General features: G+C 38.1%; 1 protein-coding gene across 1 annotated transcript in view; it reads left to right on the forward strand.

Moving 5' to 3' along the window:
* Positions 1 to 18,615, forward strand: part of CADPS2 (calcium dependent secretion activator 2) — a 308,472-nt gene that overhangs the window by 112,708 nt on the left and 177,149 nt on the right. Inside the window, exons 4-5 of the mRNA XM_065627091.1 lie at positions 14,406 to 14,486; positions 18,217 to 18,453. Of these exons, the coding sequence (XP_065483163.1) occupies positions 14,406 to 14,486; positions 18,217 to 18,453 (318 nt within the window). The remainder of the gene's footprint in view (positions 1 to 14,405; positions 14,487 to 18,216; positions 18,454 to 18,615) is intronic.

Raw genomic sequence — 18,615 nt, forward strand, 5'->3', positions numbered from 1 at the left:
GAGATTCTGTTTCTTCAGGTAGATATATGCAAACGAAATAATTTTTACAGCCACATTTCCAGACCGATGATTAAGTATTATATGTGTATTTGAAAGAATGCTTGTGAGCAAGCTGAAGAAGTTAATGATCTTTAGCATGAATTTGTCACTTCTGCCTAAGACATGGTAGTATTCTGTATTTCCTCTATCTTTTTATCAATTCAAAGCAAAGCAGTTTTGTTTAGAACAATCACTTCCATTCCAAGGATCAATTTGATTATTCAGGTTTGTTTCTCTTCAGGGTGTTTCATCCTGTGAGGTGTCTTCAGCAGCCAGTGTGAAGCCAGCAGAAGCAGCTGAAAAAGTCACAGTGAAGCCTGTGTTTCCCTCTCAGTCAGTGGTACTGACTGTCTTGTTCTGAAGCTTAGCTGCTTTTTTCTCTCATTTTTGAATTTTTTTAAGGGAGAACCCTCTTAGCTCTCTGTTCTTGAGAGGGAGGTTATTTGCAGCTGGCTGCCTGGACAAGGTTCCTATGGGCTCCTGCATCTCAATCACTCCAAAGGGAAAGATGCCAATAAATTTGGAAATGAGCCAGCTAATATATATGGTAGATATATACTTTCAGAAGAAATATCAAAGCACAGCCATAGCAGACGATAGACTGTCCTATGCAAGAGTAGTTGTCTATGTAAAATAGCTGAGAGATCTGCAGCAATTTTTGAATATACTATAATTCGTGTGTTTATTTTTTATCCTTTAGGAAGTTTGGGTTTGTGGCTGTCCTAAAAATGACAGAATTCTCAGGGCACCTTTTCAGCTGTCTCCTCTGCTGAGGCTGTTCTAATCTAAGATCTAATCTCACAATCTCTAATCTTCCAGGCAGCCTACCCCAGACACCCTCTCACCCAGAAAGAGGATTGATTCTCGACAGGAGAGCTGTCATGCAGGGAGATGCTCCTTGGCCTGGCATTTGTTCCTCCTTTTTATATTACAAGACGCGAAGACAGTTGTTCATATCATCCAGATTCAGTTTGGTGTCAGTGCTGAGACTACCTGCTTTGTGATTAGATGTTCATCATTTCAAACTTCTATCGCATTTACAAGAAAGTGCCTGTTTCTATAGGTCTTCTATGGGTAGGTAGCTTATCTTCATTTTGGTTTCCTGCTACAGGCATGAAAAATTCTCAGGCCAACTGAGATAACCCTTTTTTGGTTAGTAACATGACTAGAGAGAAGAAAAAACTGCAACCCTCAGTTTAAAAGTCTACAGCTTACTGGGAAGGGGAACAGGAAGGAGAGTAAAAATAGGGTTCATCTGTACTATGCGTTCTCTATGGGAATCTGTTTCTTGAGATAATAGATAAACAAATTGACTTCCAGGCATTTTAGCTATAAACAGGAAAATTCTGAAATAAAACTGAGGCCACTTATTTAGTATAAATGTTGACTTCTAGCTGCTGTTGAAAGGAGCTGTTGTATGGTAAGCATTGGGGCTATGGCAGAAGAAATATCCCTCTGCAAATGAAGTAAGGGAAGAATCAATCCCTCCATCACCTCTGAATAAATGTGTTTTCCTAACTGGTCGTGCAGTGCCAAGCTTTTCTAATGTGGGAACACTAGGACTGCCCGTAAATGAGGGCATATGATACCGAGCCATGCCTGAGAGAGCCTCCAAAGGTACGCACAATTTCTGGAGTAGCTTTGTTTTTATTCCTAGGACCACTGTAAAATCACGCTCCAATCAGTTTGGCACAGCCTTCCCCCCAGATTGTGACTTTCCTCAGGAAACTGGAGACAACAGGATCTTGCCTGAAACACGTGTCTCTCCTTAGGGAAACTTATCTGACCAGTATTCCAGTTTTACCATACTGGACCAACTATTATGTTTTACAGATGCATAGCAGACTTTCTATAACTGGTCTTTTCCCATCTGTTTAATGTTAGTAGTTTCCTCCCATTCCCATGTTTCCAGGAGGATGGAAGCTGGAAGCTTGTAACTTCCAGCAGCAGGAGAATGGCTCCTTGTCTCTCTGCAACTGTTTATTTAGAAAACCGGTTCAGGATCCTGGCAGCAGAGGAGGATGAGTGAGTCTCATTTGTCGGAAGGATGCGTTTTGGGCACCTCAGTTCGCGGGACTGGGACCAGCAAAAAGATGAAGCAACAGGTTTTAGAGTTTGATGACTCCACCCTGTCCAGGACAAAGGCACCCATCAGCTGGCCAGACCTTTTAGTTGCTTCTAGTGTGGATCTGTGATGTTGCAGAGAGATTCCTGAGGCCCATCTAGTCTTCCAGCTGGAGCCGCTTACTGCTTGTCTGTGTGAGCACTGGCGATGTGACCCTGAGGAGATCAAAGGTGACTGTAAGACTCTGAGAACAAAGATGGCCCAGGGTGACACACACAACTTGTATAATTGGTGTAATCAGTGAGCCTTGGACCTTTGGTTGTGACATGTTGTTCAAGAAGAAGAGATAGTAGGAAGTGATAGAACGAGCCTGACAAGAAAGCATGGATGTATTTGTGCACAGGATTGCTAACCTAACATGAACGACTTTAAACCAGGTTTTTAGAAGATAGGGAGCTTATCTCAGGGTTAAATGAGAAAGCAATGCATGTGGAGAAGATACGTATGGTAGAAGGCTACAAGGAAGATGGTAACGTTCCCTCTCAGAAAGGAGAGTGCTCATAAATGTGTCTACACTAATGCCTACACAATAGCATCTACACTATTTGGGGGAAAAAAAAAAAAAAAAGTCCTGTCTCTGGGTCAAGATCAGAAGGGAAATATTGGTGATGTTGTGGTGGGTGGCAGTTGCCACCTGACCAAAAGGATAAAGCTATTAAGTTTAAAAGAAGTCTCCCAATGGCAGGCATTGATCCTCATGGTGGATTTCAGACACCTGCTGCCAATTTGCTGGGAAGTTAACATGGCATTGTGCAAGTAATTGACGAAGTTTCTAGACTGTGTTGGTGACGATTTCTCAAATGCAAAAGGAACAGCTGGGATTGGTGCTCTATTTGACTTGCTGCTCACAAACAGGGAAGAGTTGAGGGCGAACGTGACAACATCTAGTAGCTGGACTGCAGAAATCACCAGTAGACAGTTCAGAAGGTGGAGGAAGGCCGAGAAGGTAAGCTGTGAACTTACTCCTAATTTAAGGAATTGCTATGCAGAGACCCTTAAGAAACTGCAATGTGGGGAAAAGGAAAGCCCAGGAATTTACTGATTTCTTTAGAAAACGTACTAAGAGCTCAGGAACAAACCATCCTTTTGTACATAAAGTTTGAGAATTATAGGCATTACCTTAGTTCCTGGAAAGATTCTGGAGCACAACCTCGTGCAATCCATTTTCGCGTGTGTAGAGGTAATCACTATTATTTTACATTGATACCAAGACCAAATCACGTGTGTGACCAACCTGACTTTGTGTCATGAAATGACTATGTGAATAAGGACAGCTGTTAATGGTAATGTACTTTGACTAGGATTTTGACACCATCTTCTACCACATTTCCATTTGTAAGTTGAGGAAGCATCATCTGGAGAAGCTGACAATTAGAGGGCTTGAAAATTGGCTAGATCACAATACTAAAAGGGTGGTAGGGAGTGGTTTAAAAGGCCAGTTGGTAGCTGGGAACACAGTACTCCAGAGTTCAGTATTGTTCAGTATTTTTGTCGACAGCTTGGATGATGAGATAAAATCTGTCTTCAGCAAATCTGTGGACAGTACTAAACTGAAGGGGAGGGTGGTGCAGCTGACTTGCTGAATGGTTAAGGGTGGTCTTGAGCATTAAGCTAACAGAAACCCTATGAAGTCCATCAAGGAGAAGTGGAAAGTTTCGCAACTTGTGCAGGATAACTCTGGACATGATCATCAACTAGGAACCAGGTGACTGAGTTGCAGCTCTGCTAAAAAAGGATGGGGCAGGGTGGGGGAGATGGATTGCAGGATGGATGCTGGGTTGAGTAAGAGCCAACAATGCCCTTCCATTATAGTTGAGATAATGCTTGGCCACATTAGAAAAAACAAAGGTAGGAGATGGAAGGAGTTGTTCTTCCCATCTGCCTGATGGGGATAAGGAAGATAGACTCATGTAGCCTGGCAAAGCAGAGTCTAATGGGTGGTCTAATAGCAGCCTACCGCAAGCAACTTGGAGGAAAGTTTCAAAGGCAAAGATGACGGCACTATCGATGTGTATTAGCAGATAGTATAACAAGAGTTAACTGTCACAAGCTGTGACTTACGATATTCAGAATGATCGTTAGAGGAAGACTTACGTATGAAGGTAGTAGAGCAGAGGAACAGGTCAGCCAGTGAAGTTGTGGAATCTCTATCTTGGAGATTCAGAACTTAGTTTTCAGAATTTGGCTTGATATAGCCACAGCTGACTGTTGTTAAGTGGGAGGCTGGACTTGATAAGCTCAAAATTGCCTATGTAACCAATGTTTCTGTAGTGCTGTACCTTATACTTAGATAGAAATTGAAGATAATGTTATGAGGAGGTGCTGACAGTGGTGTGCTGTTCTTGATGCAAACACCTAAATATTACTGTTCATATTTTTGCTAGATATCAAAGCCTTGTTACAGTCAGTTGGGATCTAGCCAAGCAATGAAACCCAGAGAGTACTATCAAGCAGACCCTTCTTTCCTGGTCAGTTGAACTCTCTATGAAGGTTCTTAAATACGAGACTAGAATTTAACTAGAGTTGGCTTAGAGACAATATGGAGTCTGTGTCACTAGAGATGTTTTCAAGTAAGCTGGAGAAATAGGTTTCTAGGCTGGGCTAAATAGAGTTGGTACTTCTTTTGGGATAACTGATGTATGAAGTGTTCTCTGACCTATTTGCTAAGCTGTATGTTACCAGCGAAGTTGTTTGTAGACATGGGAAATGTCTGATTACATTAATTTTTCATTACCAAAAAAAAAACCCAACCTTCTCCATGTTAATATACTAGCTGCACACTCTTAAGCAAAATTTTTTCATCTTTATTGTTAAGGTCTTTTTCCCTGATCATTAAGTAAACAGAATATAGACTAAAGATCTATGATCTGTTTTCTTTTGGATCTCACTCCAAACATGAGAACCTTCATAGATATAGAAGTCAGTTTTTCATGGTCCAACAGAAATCTGTAGATGAAGCTTGCCTTCTTATACATTAACCTCCAGAATAAATAGATTTTTTTTGTCCTTAATAACTATTTGGGGGTTTTGTTTTAATAGATAAGTATGTACGCATCACTAACACCACTGACTTCTAGAAAAAGGTAGCGATATAGAACATTCTATAGCTGATGCTACAGAATTGAACAGAAAGGGAGAAAATGGCATTCCATTTCTTTCATCTTCTAGCTTCTGCACAACATATTTACAAAATCTTCAACAATATTTCTTTCTATCCACTGATTTTCTTGAAGTTTCTTCTTGAAGAAACTATTAGCTGTTAAAAATATTAATATGCTCGAATATTGTATATGTTTAAACACAAATGTAGGCTTTCAACTAAACAGAAACATCTTGCCTATTTGAAATAAGAACTGTTTATATATGGCTGCGTGGTTTGGTCTTTTTTTTTTCATGGCGCGTTTTGAAAGCAACATCATTTTTCGAAAATCTGTGATAAATCAATGCTTCGATTGTGAGTTGTCAGCCTGAATTTTAAGTTTTCTATCTAGTTAAGTCAGCTACATGTAATTATTTGGAAAAAAATGATGGTATGACATTCAAGGTGCTTTTGCTCTCTTAATGTGATGCTCATTAACATTTATTACCCTAATTGCATATATTCCCTTTGGTTTCAACACTCCAAAAAAAATCTCATCAGTGCTTAATAAGGCAAGAAAACATTCTGCATGATATTTTAGGAGACTGAGGAGGGTAAGCAAAAGGAAACAGGATTTCCTTCTGCAGCAAGGATAAATTCAGGAAAGTATAAAACACTGTGAGCCCATTTAGGACGAAAATATGCATATACCAACAAGGTTTGCATGCTAATCTCTAGGTTGCCTTGGATGTGGTAATCTTTGTGCGGGGTGGCAGAGGAGGAGAGTAGAAGGCTTTTTCTAAGGAGGATCAGGACATGAGTCACAGCTCATTTAAGGCCCATCGCTTCCTGGTTTGGGTGGATGTGGGAGGGTATTCCCCAGATTCCCCAGCCAGAACCTGAGCGGAACTTGTATTGAAGGAGACAGCCAATATCTGTTTCAGCAGGGTCTGGGGGAAGGTGAGAGGGAGAATAAGAACGCCAATTTCTTTGATCATTTTATTCACCGGTGCAGTTGAGACCTCCACAGTATTTATGGTAGGCGTGTAGATAACTGCTTAAGTGCTTTTAATAGCTCTCTGGAGGCTTCTCTGTCTCTTCATTGGTTACCCAAGGAACCTACATTTCTGACTTAAAAGATGATTTATTTGGGTGGTAAAATAGGCACTATAGGCTCTGAAGCTTTTTGCACTTCCTAGCTGTAGGAAGAACACCCGTACAAATAACAAGACAAAGCCTTGAGTGGAAAATAGATAAAAGTTAAGCTGTTTTGTGCGTAGTTATTCATAATTTTGTGGTGGCAAAGCTGGGGTGGAAGGCATTGGACTTTAACGCTGTGGAAGACAGGACTGTGATGAGTGTGGAGAGTCTGTATTGTCAACACCCCTGAACTACAATACGTGGATGTGGAAACCAAGATACAGTTAGATAAAATATGTTTACACTATGACATATTACAGATCTTCATTTCTCCATTCCCATTAAGGAAAAATGATGCTTTGCATCCACGTCCTTGATTTATCTGTGGGACATATTTTTAATATTTGGAGTGATTACATCTGTGAATAGCAAGAGGCTGCCATTATTCTCTTTCTGCCTCTCTCAGCACAACATGCTTTCCTTGGGTTTTCATCCTGTCCAGCAGAGATGGTTGAATATTGTAGTCTCAACCACTAAGAAGTGCAAATGTGGGTTTTGCCTATTGATCTGTGCAATCCTAATGAATGCCAAGAGAACAAGAGGCAGAAAATTCCATTGCCTGTGGTGACACTTTTGACCTGGGCTAGCATTTTTTTTTTCTCATCTATAATCCACTGCTGAGCCACTGAATTGGATCCTATTGTGATTCTAATCACATCTAATTCTGGAGTTCAAAGTTAATACTTGTTGATTTAAAAACAGCGCTCTTCTTAAACAGCCAGTGGGCTGATTCGTCATCAGCCCAGGAAACATTTTTCTGAATGACCAGTTCCGTAGTAAATGTGCAAGACCTTGTATTAGTGTATTTATGGTGCAGTACTGATATTTTAGAAGGAGGTCTGGGAGAAAGGTTTATTTTGTTTTCTTTGTGATTGATTCCTAGAGACTTTAAGTGTGGTTTCTACCTGATTCACTCTGTCTAGGAGAAGTGTTGCATCTTTATTCAACATTTTCATTAATGTCCTGGAGAAGGCAGTGTAAGGGAAGTCTCTGAGTTTACACATGGTACTGAACCGTTTTGGGTACTCTAATGTTGCTCTAGTTGCAGGGAGCGCCAGAAGGACCTCACAAAACTGCATAGGCAAAAGTGTGACAGATAAACTCTAATGCAGCTAAATGTAAGGTAATACATTAGAGGAGAAATAAACACAGGATGCTGACCTGAGCATGGGCAGTAACAACAGCTCGAGAAGGACACCTTGGGTTTCCTGTGGTGGAGCCAGTAGTTCTGTGCGCAACAGTAGCATCGTTTTGCTGCTGTACATAACCTTCTTATGGCCATACATTGAGTATTGTGTACAGCTTTGGTAATCTCAGGGATGTAGCAGAGGTCAATGAGGACAGCGAGTGGCATTGAAAACCATGGAACAGATGCCTGTGGAGGAGAGATTGAAAGGGCTGAAGCTTTTCAGTCTGGAGGTGAGAAGGCTGATGAGGGTGAGTATGACTGGGGTTTACATAGTTATGAAGGCAGTGGCCAGGGCAAATACGAACCTTCTCTCACCAAATGCCACACCACTAGAAACTGGGCCACTCAAGGATGTTTGTAGGAGATTTAATAGAGAGTGTGTTGTGGAGAAGACCATGCATATAGATCAGTGAAAATCCTTGTTGGGAAGCTCTACTCTGTCCTCAGCCCATGTAGATAAAAAGAGTGCTGGGGTCTGTTCAAATCCAAATAGACAAACAAAAATCTCATTCTTTATTGTGCAAAAATACATTTGCGTTGCTTTTCCAAGTGTCCTGTTCACAAAATTACAGCTTGAGTCAGTAGATGAAAATATGCAAAAAAATATTGAAGACTACATTTTAATATGGCCTAGGACAAATTTTGAACTGTAATTTTAAAAAAAATTTCTTTAATAACAATAATGTTAAATAGAAGATATATATTCCATTTGAATAATCCTTTGTATCTCTTATTAAAGATTGGATTATTCTCTCCTGTTGGGGACATATTTTGGCTAAGGTTGTCTGGCAAGTTTTATGAAGTTAGCAGTTAATAAAAGGCATTTAACTTGTTATGGTTTCTCTAAGAGGTTAATAGCAGTGAAATATGACAGATGATACTTAGGGAAATGATCATTGAATAAAGTTGCATTGTACATCTGCACACCGCAATGTAAAATAAACTGTTTCTTGCTACAGATTTTCTCATTAATACGTAAGTACAGTGAAAGTTTGACCTGTGTGCATGTACTTCATGTTAAATTTTGAGGGGAGTGGGCTTCATACAAATTTTTAACTGTTCCCCTTACATATATTGTGATCGGCTTGAATACTGTATGTACTTCCTTTCATGTTTATTTTTAAGTCTTATTGAAGGTTTTCTTGGAGTTTTTGAAATTGGTAGTCCCTGAATAAACTGAAATCTAATTGTGAGGAACAATTTCTCAGCTGGTGCTGAAACACTCAAAACTGCTTTTCAAATGTTTTCAAAGCTTGAATGTAAGGGAATGCCATACCAAATTCTCAGCTTTGATTATTTGGAAACTGCCACAGTGTCCATCCAATGGCTGATTAAAAATGTCCAAGATTTTAAAATTGTGCTTTCACAATCAATTTTGGATTTTGAACTTTTAAGTTGTTCTATTGCATTGAATCGATGAATATAATCTTGACTTCAGATTTTGTTTCAGGTTTTTATTACAACCATTTTTTACAAATTAATATATAATCAGCATAATTAATGAGTACAAACAACAAGTATAGAAGATCTCTCCTGCCAGCTTAATCAGCCATGCATATACAAATCAGCATTGAATTCACAGAAGCAGGTCCAGAACATTATAAAAATATTTCAGAGAACAAAACCTGTTATGTCTGAAATTGTGCAAAAATCATTGTTTTAGAGTCAGAGATAAGACTAGCAAGGACAATGGTCTGAAAAACACCAGTATTTGCATCTGCTACACCTACTGCCTACCTACTGCGTACTTGATTGGCAACCAGAATTAAGCACTAGGACTTCTCTGGCATTGTCTTTCTCTTCCAGCCTTCTGCCAAGTAACATCAGTTACTTCCAGAAATCCATTTTTTCAGCATTATGTAATCACAACACTTTTAATCCAAGCCCTTTACTCCTGTTGGTATGTTGACAGCTTTTGCCGTGGCTGTCAGTCAACAGTCAGGGAGGGACCCTGGAGGTCACCTCACATGGGCGTCCACAAATATCCTGTCAGCTCAGCGGGGCCCAGACTTGGTTACACGTGGCAAAATGTGGCTGTAAAGAAAAAATGAACATTATTGTCACGTGGGGTGAAAAGACTTTGGATTTTGTTTTGCAGAGATAAGAGCAAGTCCAAAGATACGTGTACTATCAATTTAGTCATTAAGTGCAGAGAAATTTATATCACTATGGGCAGATAAATGTACACATTGATGTTACTCTGAATTAGAAAGCTGCAGATAAACTAACTGAAAATTAATAAAATAGTCACTTGGAGGAACTATCAGTTAGTTTGAGCACTTGTGAATGTAGAGAACAGTAACTTGCAGCAGGTCAGTACTCATCCATACTCACACTGGTCTTGTTCCTTGGATGAAGGACATCTGACTTACTCTGCAGACAGAGGAATGCAAATGAGGGCCATGGGCTTTAGTGAAGTACCTCTTTGACAGCATTAGTCCCTATTTTACCTGAAGTTGCTCTTGCACATTAACCAGATTTTTTGCCAGTGTACCATTTCTCTTTTGCACCACAAGAGGCAAGCATTTTACAGGCTTTAAAGTAATATATTTTTAAAAAACCTTATTATTTGAAGAGGAAACACAAATTATTCAGTTTTTTCCAATGTTTTAAAATAAGTAAACATAAATTCATTCGAATGTATTTCTGTTCTGTGCTGTTTAGGCACACAAATTAAAGAGCAGTTTGTCAAGCAAGATACCATGCTGGTGATCCAAATAGTGATTTTTAACTGTGATAAGTTTACAATCTTTCTTAAATGAGCAAATAATCAGAGGAGCATAAACTCTGTGCATATTCAAGACAGCGAGCAGCATGCCCTGAAGATAAATGACTGCAGAATCTGATTTAGCCTCTGGTTGTGGCATTTTGCAGCCTGACTGCTGCAAAGTTCATTTTCCAAAGGTTCGGAACTTGGCCAGAGTTGAGCTGATTTTCACAGATGGGGCCCTGCTAAATCTCAGATCCTTACTTCAAAGCAAGATGGTGCTAGAGCTCTTTGACAAGATGGTCACCGTTTTTCTTATTGTGCATAAAGCTATGTGTTGTCTTCCCTGGCCTCAATGGAGTGTTTTGGTTGAAATTCTTAAAGGAGAAATTTGGAACAGAAAACTTCAGTCTGTCATTTGGAAGTTGACTCATGAGCAACTGAAAACGTGCTCTAATAAGAATTGTTGGGCAACTTTTGCATATTGAGGACATTCCCACTCCATCTCTACTGATAAAGAAGTTTGTAATAAGAATGATTGCCCTTTTCAGAGTGAGAAAAAATAAAGGCAACTTCAAGCATTAGTTAAAAAAATACATTTTTGATTGAATAGCTTGATGTCTAACAGTGGCAGGTTTATTTTAGAAAGCTGGTTTTTAACAGCGTTGGGGGAAAAAAGGATGATAAGAGACAATTTTTTTTTTTTCAATCAAAAGTAACTTGTTATTCACCCAAGCGTAGTCATTCATAGCTACTGAGTTTTCTGAAGACGCTTTTAAAATCCAAACAATCATCTTTACAAAAAGAAAGGGCACAAGTGACAGAGCTGTCTTACTCATTTTCTTGCTGGGAATTAACTCTCAAAGGGGGAGTCAATCTCTGCCTCGCTGTTATAAGTTTCAGGGGCCAGATATAAGGCATTTAGGGGAAACACTGGTTTGCTTGGTCAGGACTTCTGATGTATTTTTGCACTAAAAATGGGTATCTGGTGTCTGTAGAGTCTTCCGTAGTGAGGTCCCCTGGTGCTAAAATACTAAGTGGTTATATGTGGCTTAAGGAGCATCCCTATTGTTGCTGTAGTCAATAAAGAGCCATGTTGTATAATTACTACCATTGTAGAAAGCTGTAAAGTTTTTATTAAATGGAACCTTTACTTACCGATTACCGATTATTTTTTTAACTGGATTGCAGTTGTAATACTAAGAATCTGAGTTGCTATTCTCCAGTGTTACATTTATATTAATTTCTGTGCACAGTGTTGTATGCTTTTCTAGTTTTTATTTACAGTTTGACAATTACTACAGTGGTTGTGATAACTAGGTATGTCTTGGGTAAGGATTTCATCCATGAATAAGGAATTAATGAAAAATGTACACTTCATGTTAACCCTTGTCACCACTTCCCATCCATACAGTGGGTTGTTTCAAGTGTCTTCCCTGTGTAAAAAAGTGGACACAACTCACAAATTCCAAATGCCATCTTCATTTCCAGAAGCTATTGAGTCTTACTGTTGTTGTCACTCCAGATTCAAGAGATACATACGGTATGATTGATTGCACATTCATAATCGCTGAGTGCTTTACTTGCAAAGTTGTTTTTCATGCAATTTGTTGAATTTAGAATAAAAACAGGTAGAATGACCTTGCATAGAACATGATAGCAAGTTACTGTTTTTCTCGTTGTCACTTCATTTTGCATACAGCAAAAATACTAATATTGACAACTTATTAGAATGACCTACCAGTCATTCTTACCTTGGCTCTTTTCCATAAGTAAAGCAGTGTTCTTCAGTGTTTCACCTCTTCAGCATCTTTCTATACCTTACAAAACATCATTACATACATTAACAAAACTATTAAAATGTGTAAGTATTTAAGGAAGAAGACTGAAATTTAAAAATAAGTAGGGAGACCAACACATTTTTAAGTACTCAAGTAAAAACAGATAATGGGAAGCAATGTATAGTTAAGGAAAGAATGCTAAAATCTACAAAACCAGCTTTCACCTTCATTAACTTAATTGTTCATGTCATGTGTTTTTAAATGGAAAAATAATGAAATAGTCTTTAAACAAAAGCGTTTGCCTCTTCAAATGAGTTAATAATAGAGGCAGTGATTTAAGTTAAGTGTTGACACAGGGAAAAGTTTTAGTTTCGTTCTGCTCTCCCATGCTCTCCTTTTTGTAGAAATAAAAATTCAGTCATCAAAATTACCTTCAAGCAGGTATTTTTCAAGCAATTGCCTGTAGTGGGATATATTTTTCAAATCATGTTGACCTTCTCTTAACCCAAAAAGGAAAACAAAATTGTTTCTCATTTTAGACATATTTCATGCTGATTAAAGAAAAGTAATTACAAAAATTATGTGGTTATAATACAAAGGAAAATAGAAGTTGGAAATATTCTTGGTGACAAGTACACTAACCGGTCTCTTACTCTGTTAAGAAATGGAATAATACAAATTTGGGACTTTATTTGAAATACTGTAACTGTATTCTGAAAACCTAAAATATTTGCTTTTGTCAAGAACACTCTTGCCATTTATGCTCACGGTCAGACTAGGAGCAAATTTACAGACACATCTAGCAGGAGAACCCTTCCAGTCTGGAACATAATCCATTTTCTCTCTGGTTTAAATTTGAGCCTCTTTTGGGGACACCCATCAGGTTTTGTTCTCCTACTTTCTGGCGGTCTGGATCAGTTCCTGCAAGGATCTTGTGTGACGCCAGATGGCACAGGTGACAGGTTGCAATTGCATGCTCTGTCATTGCTTCCATAGTAGCAGCGGAAAACTGCATCCTGTTGCTAAATGTGGTCAGATTTGCATTATACATAATGCTGTAATTGACCTGTAAGCACTGAATAGTGTATTTTAGATTATTCCTTTAAAACAATTGTATTTTGAAAGAAAAAATGCCTAGTTTTTAAGAGAGCCTTGGTTCAATAACATCTGCTGGATTTAGCTGAGAAGCATTACAAAGGAGATGGTTTTATGTATTTGGCCTGATGCACCGAACAGTGAATAATTGTATGTTCTTTGGCTGAAGATCTCATTTAATTTGAGAGCCATTTTTTGCCAGTTTACATCCCTAATCAATTTAAGGTGTGTTTTTTTTTTTTTTTTCAGTGAAGAACAATTCAGGTATCCTTAAACCTTAGCTGTGTGCTAAATGCACTGGGGTCATACAAGCCTGTCACACCATGTCTGTGGTCAGCCCTGGGGACAGAGAGCCATCTGCTGGGACTCTGTCCTCAGTTGGCATTCATTGAGGTAAGAAGGCAAGTTGTGCCCCACATTTCCCGGAGCATCACCCTTCTTCCTCTCAACCAGCCATGCAGGTTGGTGCGTTAAGGTGAAGCCCCGCTTCACCTGCACTCCCCACCCACCGCCCGTAACAAGTAAACAGGTGACAAACGAGCTGGGGAGTCTGTTTTCTGGTGAGACCCAGCTGTTCTGTTGAGGTGAAGAGATGAGTCCTTCCCCTTTACCTCCCTGACTGAAGTCAGACGTTTAGTCATGACTGTTCCCTAAGTATGAAAATATTGGAGGCTCGGAAATTGAATATGCCTTGATGTGAGCAATTGGCCAATATTTGGGGAAAACAGCTATATGAGTGAAATAATACCATACTTAGAATGCATAGCCACACAGTGTTCTTTCCCTATACCTATATATTGTTATACAGGAACTCATGGCACCAAAGGGCAGATTTCCTTGCAAACATTTTCTAAGCCAACTGTGAGTCCAGTTTTCTGCTTCATGGAGAAATGTTTTCAGCTGCTATTTACATGAGGAAATAATGCTGCTTCTGTTTAGCCTGAGTCTTAAAAATTCAAGGGAATGCTGGCTACCCTTAGAGACCCCGACTGCCAGGGGTAGCTGGTGGCCATCGCATTTCTTTCATATTGGCAAGACTCAAAGCCATGTTTTTGCTTAGTATTTCACTGATTTTAGGACGAAAAGGATGCAATTCATTTCTGTTTTGATCTTAACTATGTTATTTGCTATAAAGTTAAAATATGGTCTGTGTTTCTCACAGTTAGCTTTCTTTTTGTTCTCTGTCCAAGCTGGATAATGGAGATGAGCAAGCAGCCCAGATCAGACGTGAACTAGATGGACGACTGCAATTGGCAGAACAAATGGCAAGGGTAAGTGGTTGCTTTCATGTACCAAGAACATATCTTCATATGAGATTGAGGGGGACGATATATAGTATGTGTTTGCAGGTTTTGATTCTAAAATTAAGCAGAAGATTATCTGAAAACAATCTGGCAGATGCATTTTTTTTCTGCTCTGGAGTATCTGTGTCAACAGGGGTAGGGAGAAAGCAAAACTTGTTTTTGGGAAGTCGTGCGCTGTGTGATCCTGCCTTTCCTTCATCAGCAAGTCCAGTGGTTTAAGCAAAGGGTATATTATTTGCACATTTTGGATCATGTCTTTTGGAACTAAAATAAGTCGTTTTTTACATGCAGAAGTGCATTATGCTGTGCCTAGAGTATAACCATGATGTTTATATTTTACTACAGGCTATATGTGATATACTTTTTAAGTATATATAGTGTAGGTTACACTAATAGATTAAGTCTAAGTTCATAATGGCTATATTAGTATTGCAAGTAACAAAACTATGAGTGAGGCTTGTAGGTCAAATTACGGGTGACTGGGTAAACTATACATTTTTTTGGTACATTTTAGAAAGCCAAGCCTATTTTTCTCTCCTATAGCTTGTATTTTATTTCAGTGGATAGGGTTGTGTCCTTCTATATTACATATCACAAGCGGGATTGGTATTGTCCCTGGTCATATCTTATTAGATTTTGGAGAAAGACTCCTTTTTCACAGAAAGGCAATCTCAAGTCTCTTCAATCTTCTATGAAGCCTAGGCTTATAATCAAAGTTGTCCAATAATCCTGTTTGCTGTGTTGCCTTCTTGCCTTTAGTTCCAAAAGTTACAAAATATTGGAAGCATGTATGTTATACTGTGTGTGTGCAGAAATAAGTATATTATATTAATATCAGAGTAATTGTAACACAGTTAAGATTTGCTTGTTTCTTTAAAAGGAAAAAAAAAAATCATTTAGGTCTATTAAGTTCATAAATAGCAACTTGGAGGTGTGATCTTCCTAAAAAGCAAAATGCTGTCCATAAAAGCTTCAAATTCATTTTAAAGCGAGTGAAAATTGTGAGCACTATTTAAACTGTGTAAATCTTGTTCATTCTGTCTCTAATGTGCATACACTGCACAGAATAAGAAACTCCATGTCCTTCCTGGTACATCCAAGTCAGAAATCAGAGTTTTGATACATCTCTTTTAAAGTACTTAAAATGCAGGGGTTTTTTGTAGGGGGCGTTGAGAGTTAGTCGTAATTCTGGCAACTGTGAGAATTATTAAGATCATTTAAGCCTAAGCAATAAAATGCTGCAAAATAGGAACTTTGTTCTTAGAGCTCAAAAGCAAGGTAAAAAGTGTTTTGATACGGGATTATGTATTCTGGCTTCTTTGTTGATAAAGAGTTCTCAGTGATTACCTACCTGTAAGAAAATTATTAAACTGCAGTCTCAAAAGATCAGCACAACTCAAGAGAAATCTCTGCATATAGCTTTTTTGTTGTTGTTGAGGTCTCATTCCTGGTTCCTGTAGTAAACTAAAAACTTGCTGGTTTTACAAGTTGTTAATTATAAATGAGAAGTTCATTTTAGAAGATAATTTAGCCTATTTAATGGAGGCAAGAACTTCAGAAATATGTTCATCTATGAAGAATAAAATTGATGGGGAATTTTCACGTCTATTTGCCCATCTGTTTCTTCATATGACTAAATTTAAAGTAGTTGAATTCAACGTGTGTATGATCTAATGGGATTTTCTACCTATTGTAACCAATGCTCTGCTTTTCTAAGATAAATTTTTATGCGATCCTATGAAGAGACTACCTGGTGCCTTTTGTCCTTGAGAAATACATCCTGAAATCCATTTTAGCACTCTCAGAATCCAGACCTAAAGGTTCCTGTGTACATCAGCCTGTTCAGTGTCTCGCACCTGTCCCCAGGATCTGTTTCACGATGTGTCCCAGTACGTTGCAATCAGCTTTCCCAGAATTCCAGCGTTGTGCAGGGATATGTGTTCTTCAGATGATCTGGGCTTTTCAAATCAATGCAATTACATTCATTGTGCTTACGCACTAAAAAAATAGTGGAGAAACCTCACTATTCTTGTTGTGTATCTAACTTATTTTAAATATTATGTGCTATAGCAATTTGTTACAAATTCACCGTCTTAAAAAAGCAAATAAAAGGTTAGGGGGAGTGAGAGGAGAGAAATTCGTAGACCTTAGAGTCTTCGTGGAGGATCCTCACCCTTGTTTTGTGAGGGAGAGAAGAGGCTACAAACATTCAGATTTTACAGAAATACAGGCCTCCTTATATTCTGATAGTGCTGTCTTAAATCATGGAAGATTATAGTCATAAAAAATACACAGCAAAAGGCATTGTGAAAAGTTTGCTCAGTTTTTACATCAGGGTGGAAAAATCATCTTACCAAGAAGAAAGATCTTTTAACTACATAATAACAGCCTGTCTTCTCTGTCTTCTGTGTTGGCATATTATTATTTGAATGATCCTCACAGGATGAGGTATGGTTTGAAAAACACTCTAAAGTGGGATTTTTTTGGCTAGAGTACCTTGGACCTTACCCTGTGTTTATAGTTTCTAACTGTAAATAACTTTTTTTTTCTTTTTTCTTTTTCGATCTGTACTGTACTGGCTCTGCAATGCTGTAATGAGCCAGACCACTGGACTTGCTGCAGGTGTTTTGGGTCACAGTCAACTTGCTTGCTCTTCATTACTGAAGCAAAATCAACTGTAAAGGTTTTAATGTGAAACATTTTATGATACACTTTGTAACACCTAATGGTAAAAAATGTCTGGTTTAGGAGCAAGGTGCCTACCTTTGCAGATAATACTTGGGGAGCAGTGTTTGTTTCTCATTTATATGTAAAACATATATTTTAGAATAATTTACATTTTCGTTTAACTTTGAATGACATATTTTTCCAAACTGCCCTATATTCAACATCAGGGGAGAAACTGTGCAAAAAATTGGCTCTGTGCGTGTTCGTATATGCATTATGTATGTTCATATGTTACCTCTTTGTTATAAACACAATATTTAAACACTATTATCTAACTCCTACAGAAGAAAAAAGTTACTTTTAAGTTGTCTCTAACACGTTTAAAATAATCCCATGTTTAATAATTCAGCATTACTTTGAAAATGAATGACCTGTTATTAGAAGTAAACAACAGGCATTTCATGTCATGTTCATAGTTTAACAGCTTTATGTTAGAAGCATGAATGCGATTGGCTTATTTTTGGTAGCATGGAAAATAGATGGAGTAACAAAATTATTAGTGTAGAGTTCATTTTGTCAATTTATGAAATATTTTAAGGTAACATTCAAGATGTATTGTCAGTTGATATGCTTAAAACATGAGTATTAGAAGTACCTAATGTGTACATATTCAGCTTGGGTTTATGGTTAAATGATTCGGGGGGGGGAGGAGGGGGTGGCAAGAGGTTCTGTGATTCTGTAAATGCCCCTTTATTTATTTTGTCATGTTCAAAGAGATATTTTGTCTACTCTATTTAAGGAATAAGATGGAATTCTCAATTCAAATTACATTTCTCGTCAAACTTAACTGTATTTATGGAATGGGATTAGCCTTCCTATTATTGTTTTGAAGATATAAAAATAGACACTGGAATTAGGACTTTTATTTTTATTAAATATCTCTTAACTGAGAGCAAATCTGTAAATTAACGTAACGTATAATGTGGGATGATTTATTTTCCTGCCTAACTTTTAAAATATATCTTCCAAGGAAAGAAAATTCCCAAAATTCATAGCAAGAGAAATGGAGAACATGTACATAGAAGAGTTGCGGTCTTCGGTGAATTTGCTGATGGCAAATTTGGAAAGTCTTCCAGTGTCTAAAGGTGGGCCAGAATTTAAACTGCAGAAGTTAAAGCGATCACAGAATTCTGCGTTCTTGGACATAGGAGATGAAAATGAGGTTCAGCTGTCAAAGTCTGATGTGGTCCTCTCCTTCACATTAGAGGTAATCACGTATTGCAGAGAAAACTTGAGAGTTTAAATTACTAGAAAATCTATAGCTTGATACTTTTTTGTTATTAGTCCTTCCTTGGTAATTTTAAAATTTTATGTTAAAGAAGTAAATTATCCTTTGTCTCTTCAATAATTAGGAGTTAGAATACAGTTA

Source organism: Caloenas nicobarica, chromosome 1 (assembly GCF_036013445.1).
Source record: "Caloenas nicobarica isolate bCalNic1 chromosome 1, bCalNic1.hap1, whole genome shotgun sequence".
Taxonomy (NCBI): Eukaryota; Metazoa; Chordata; class Aves; order Columbiformes; family Columbidae; genus Caloenas; species Caloenas nicobarica.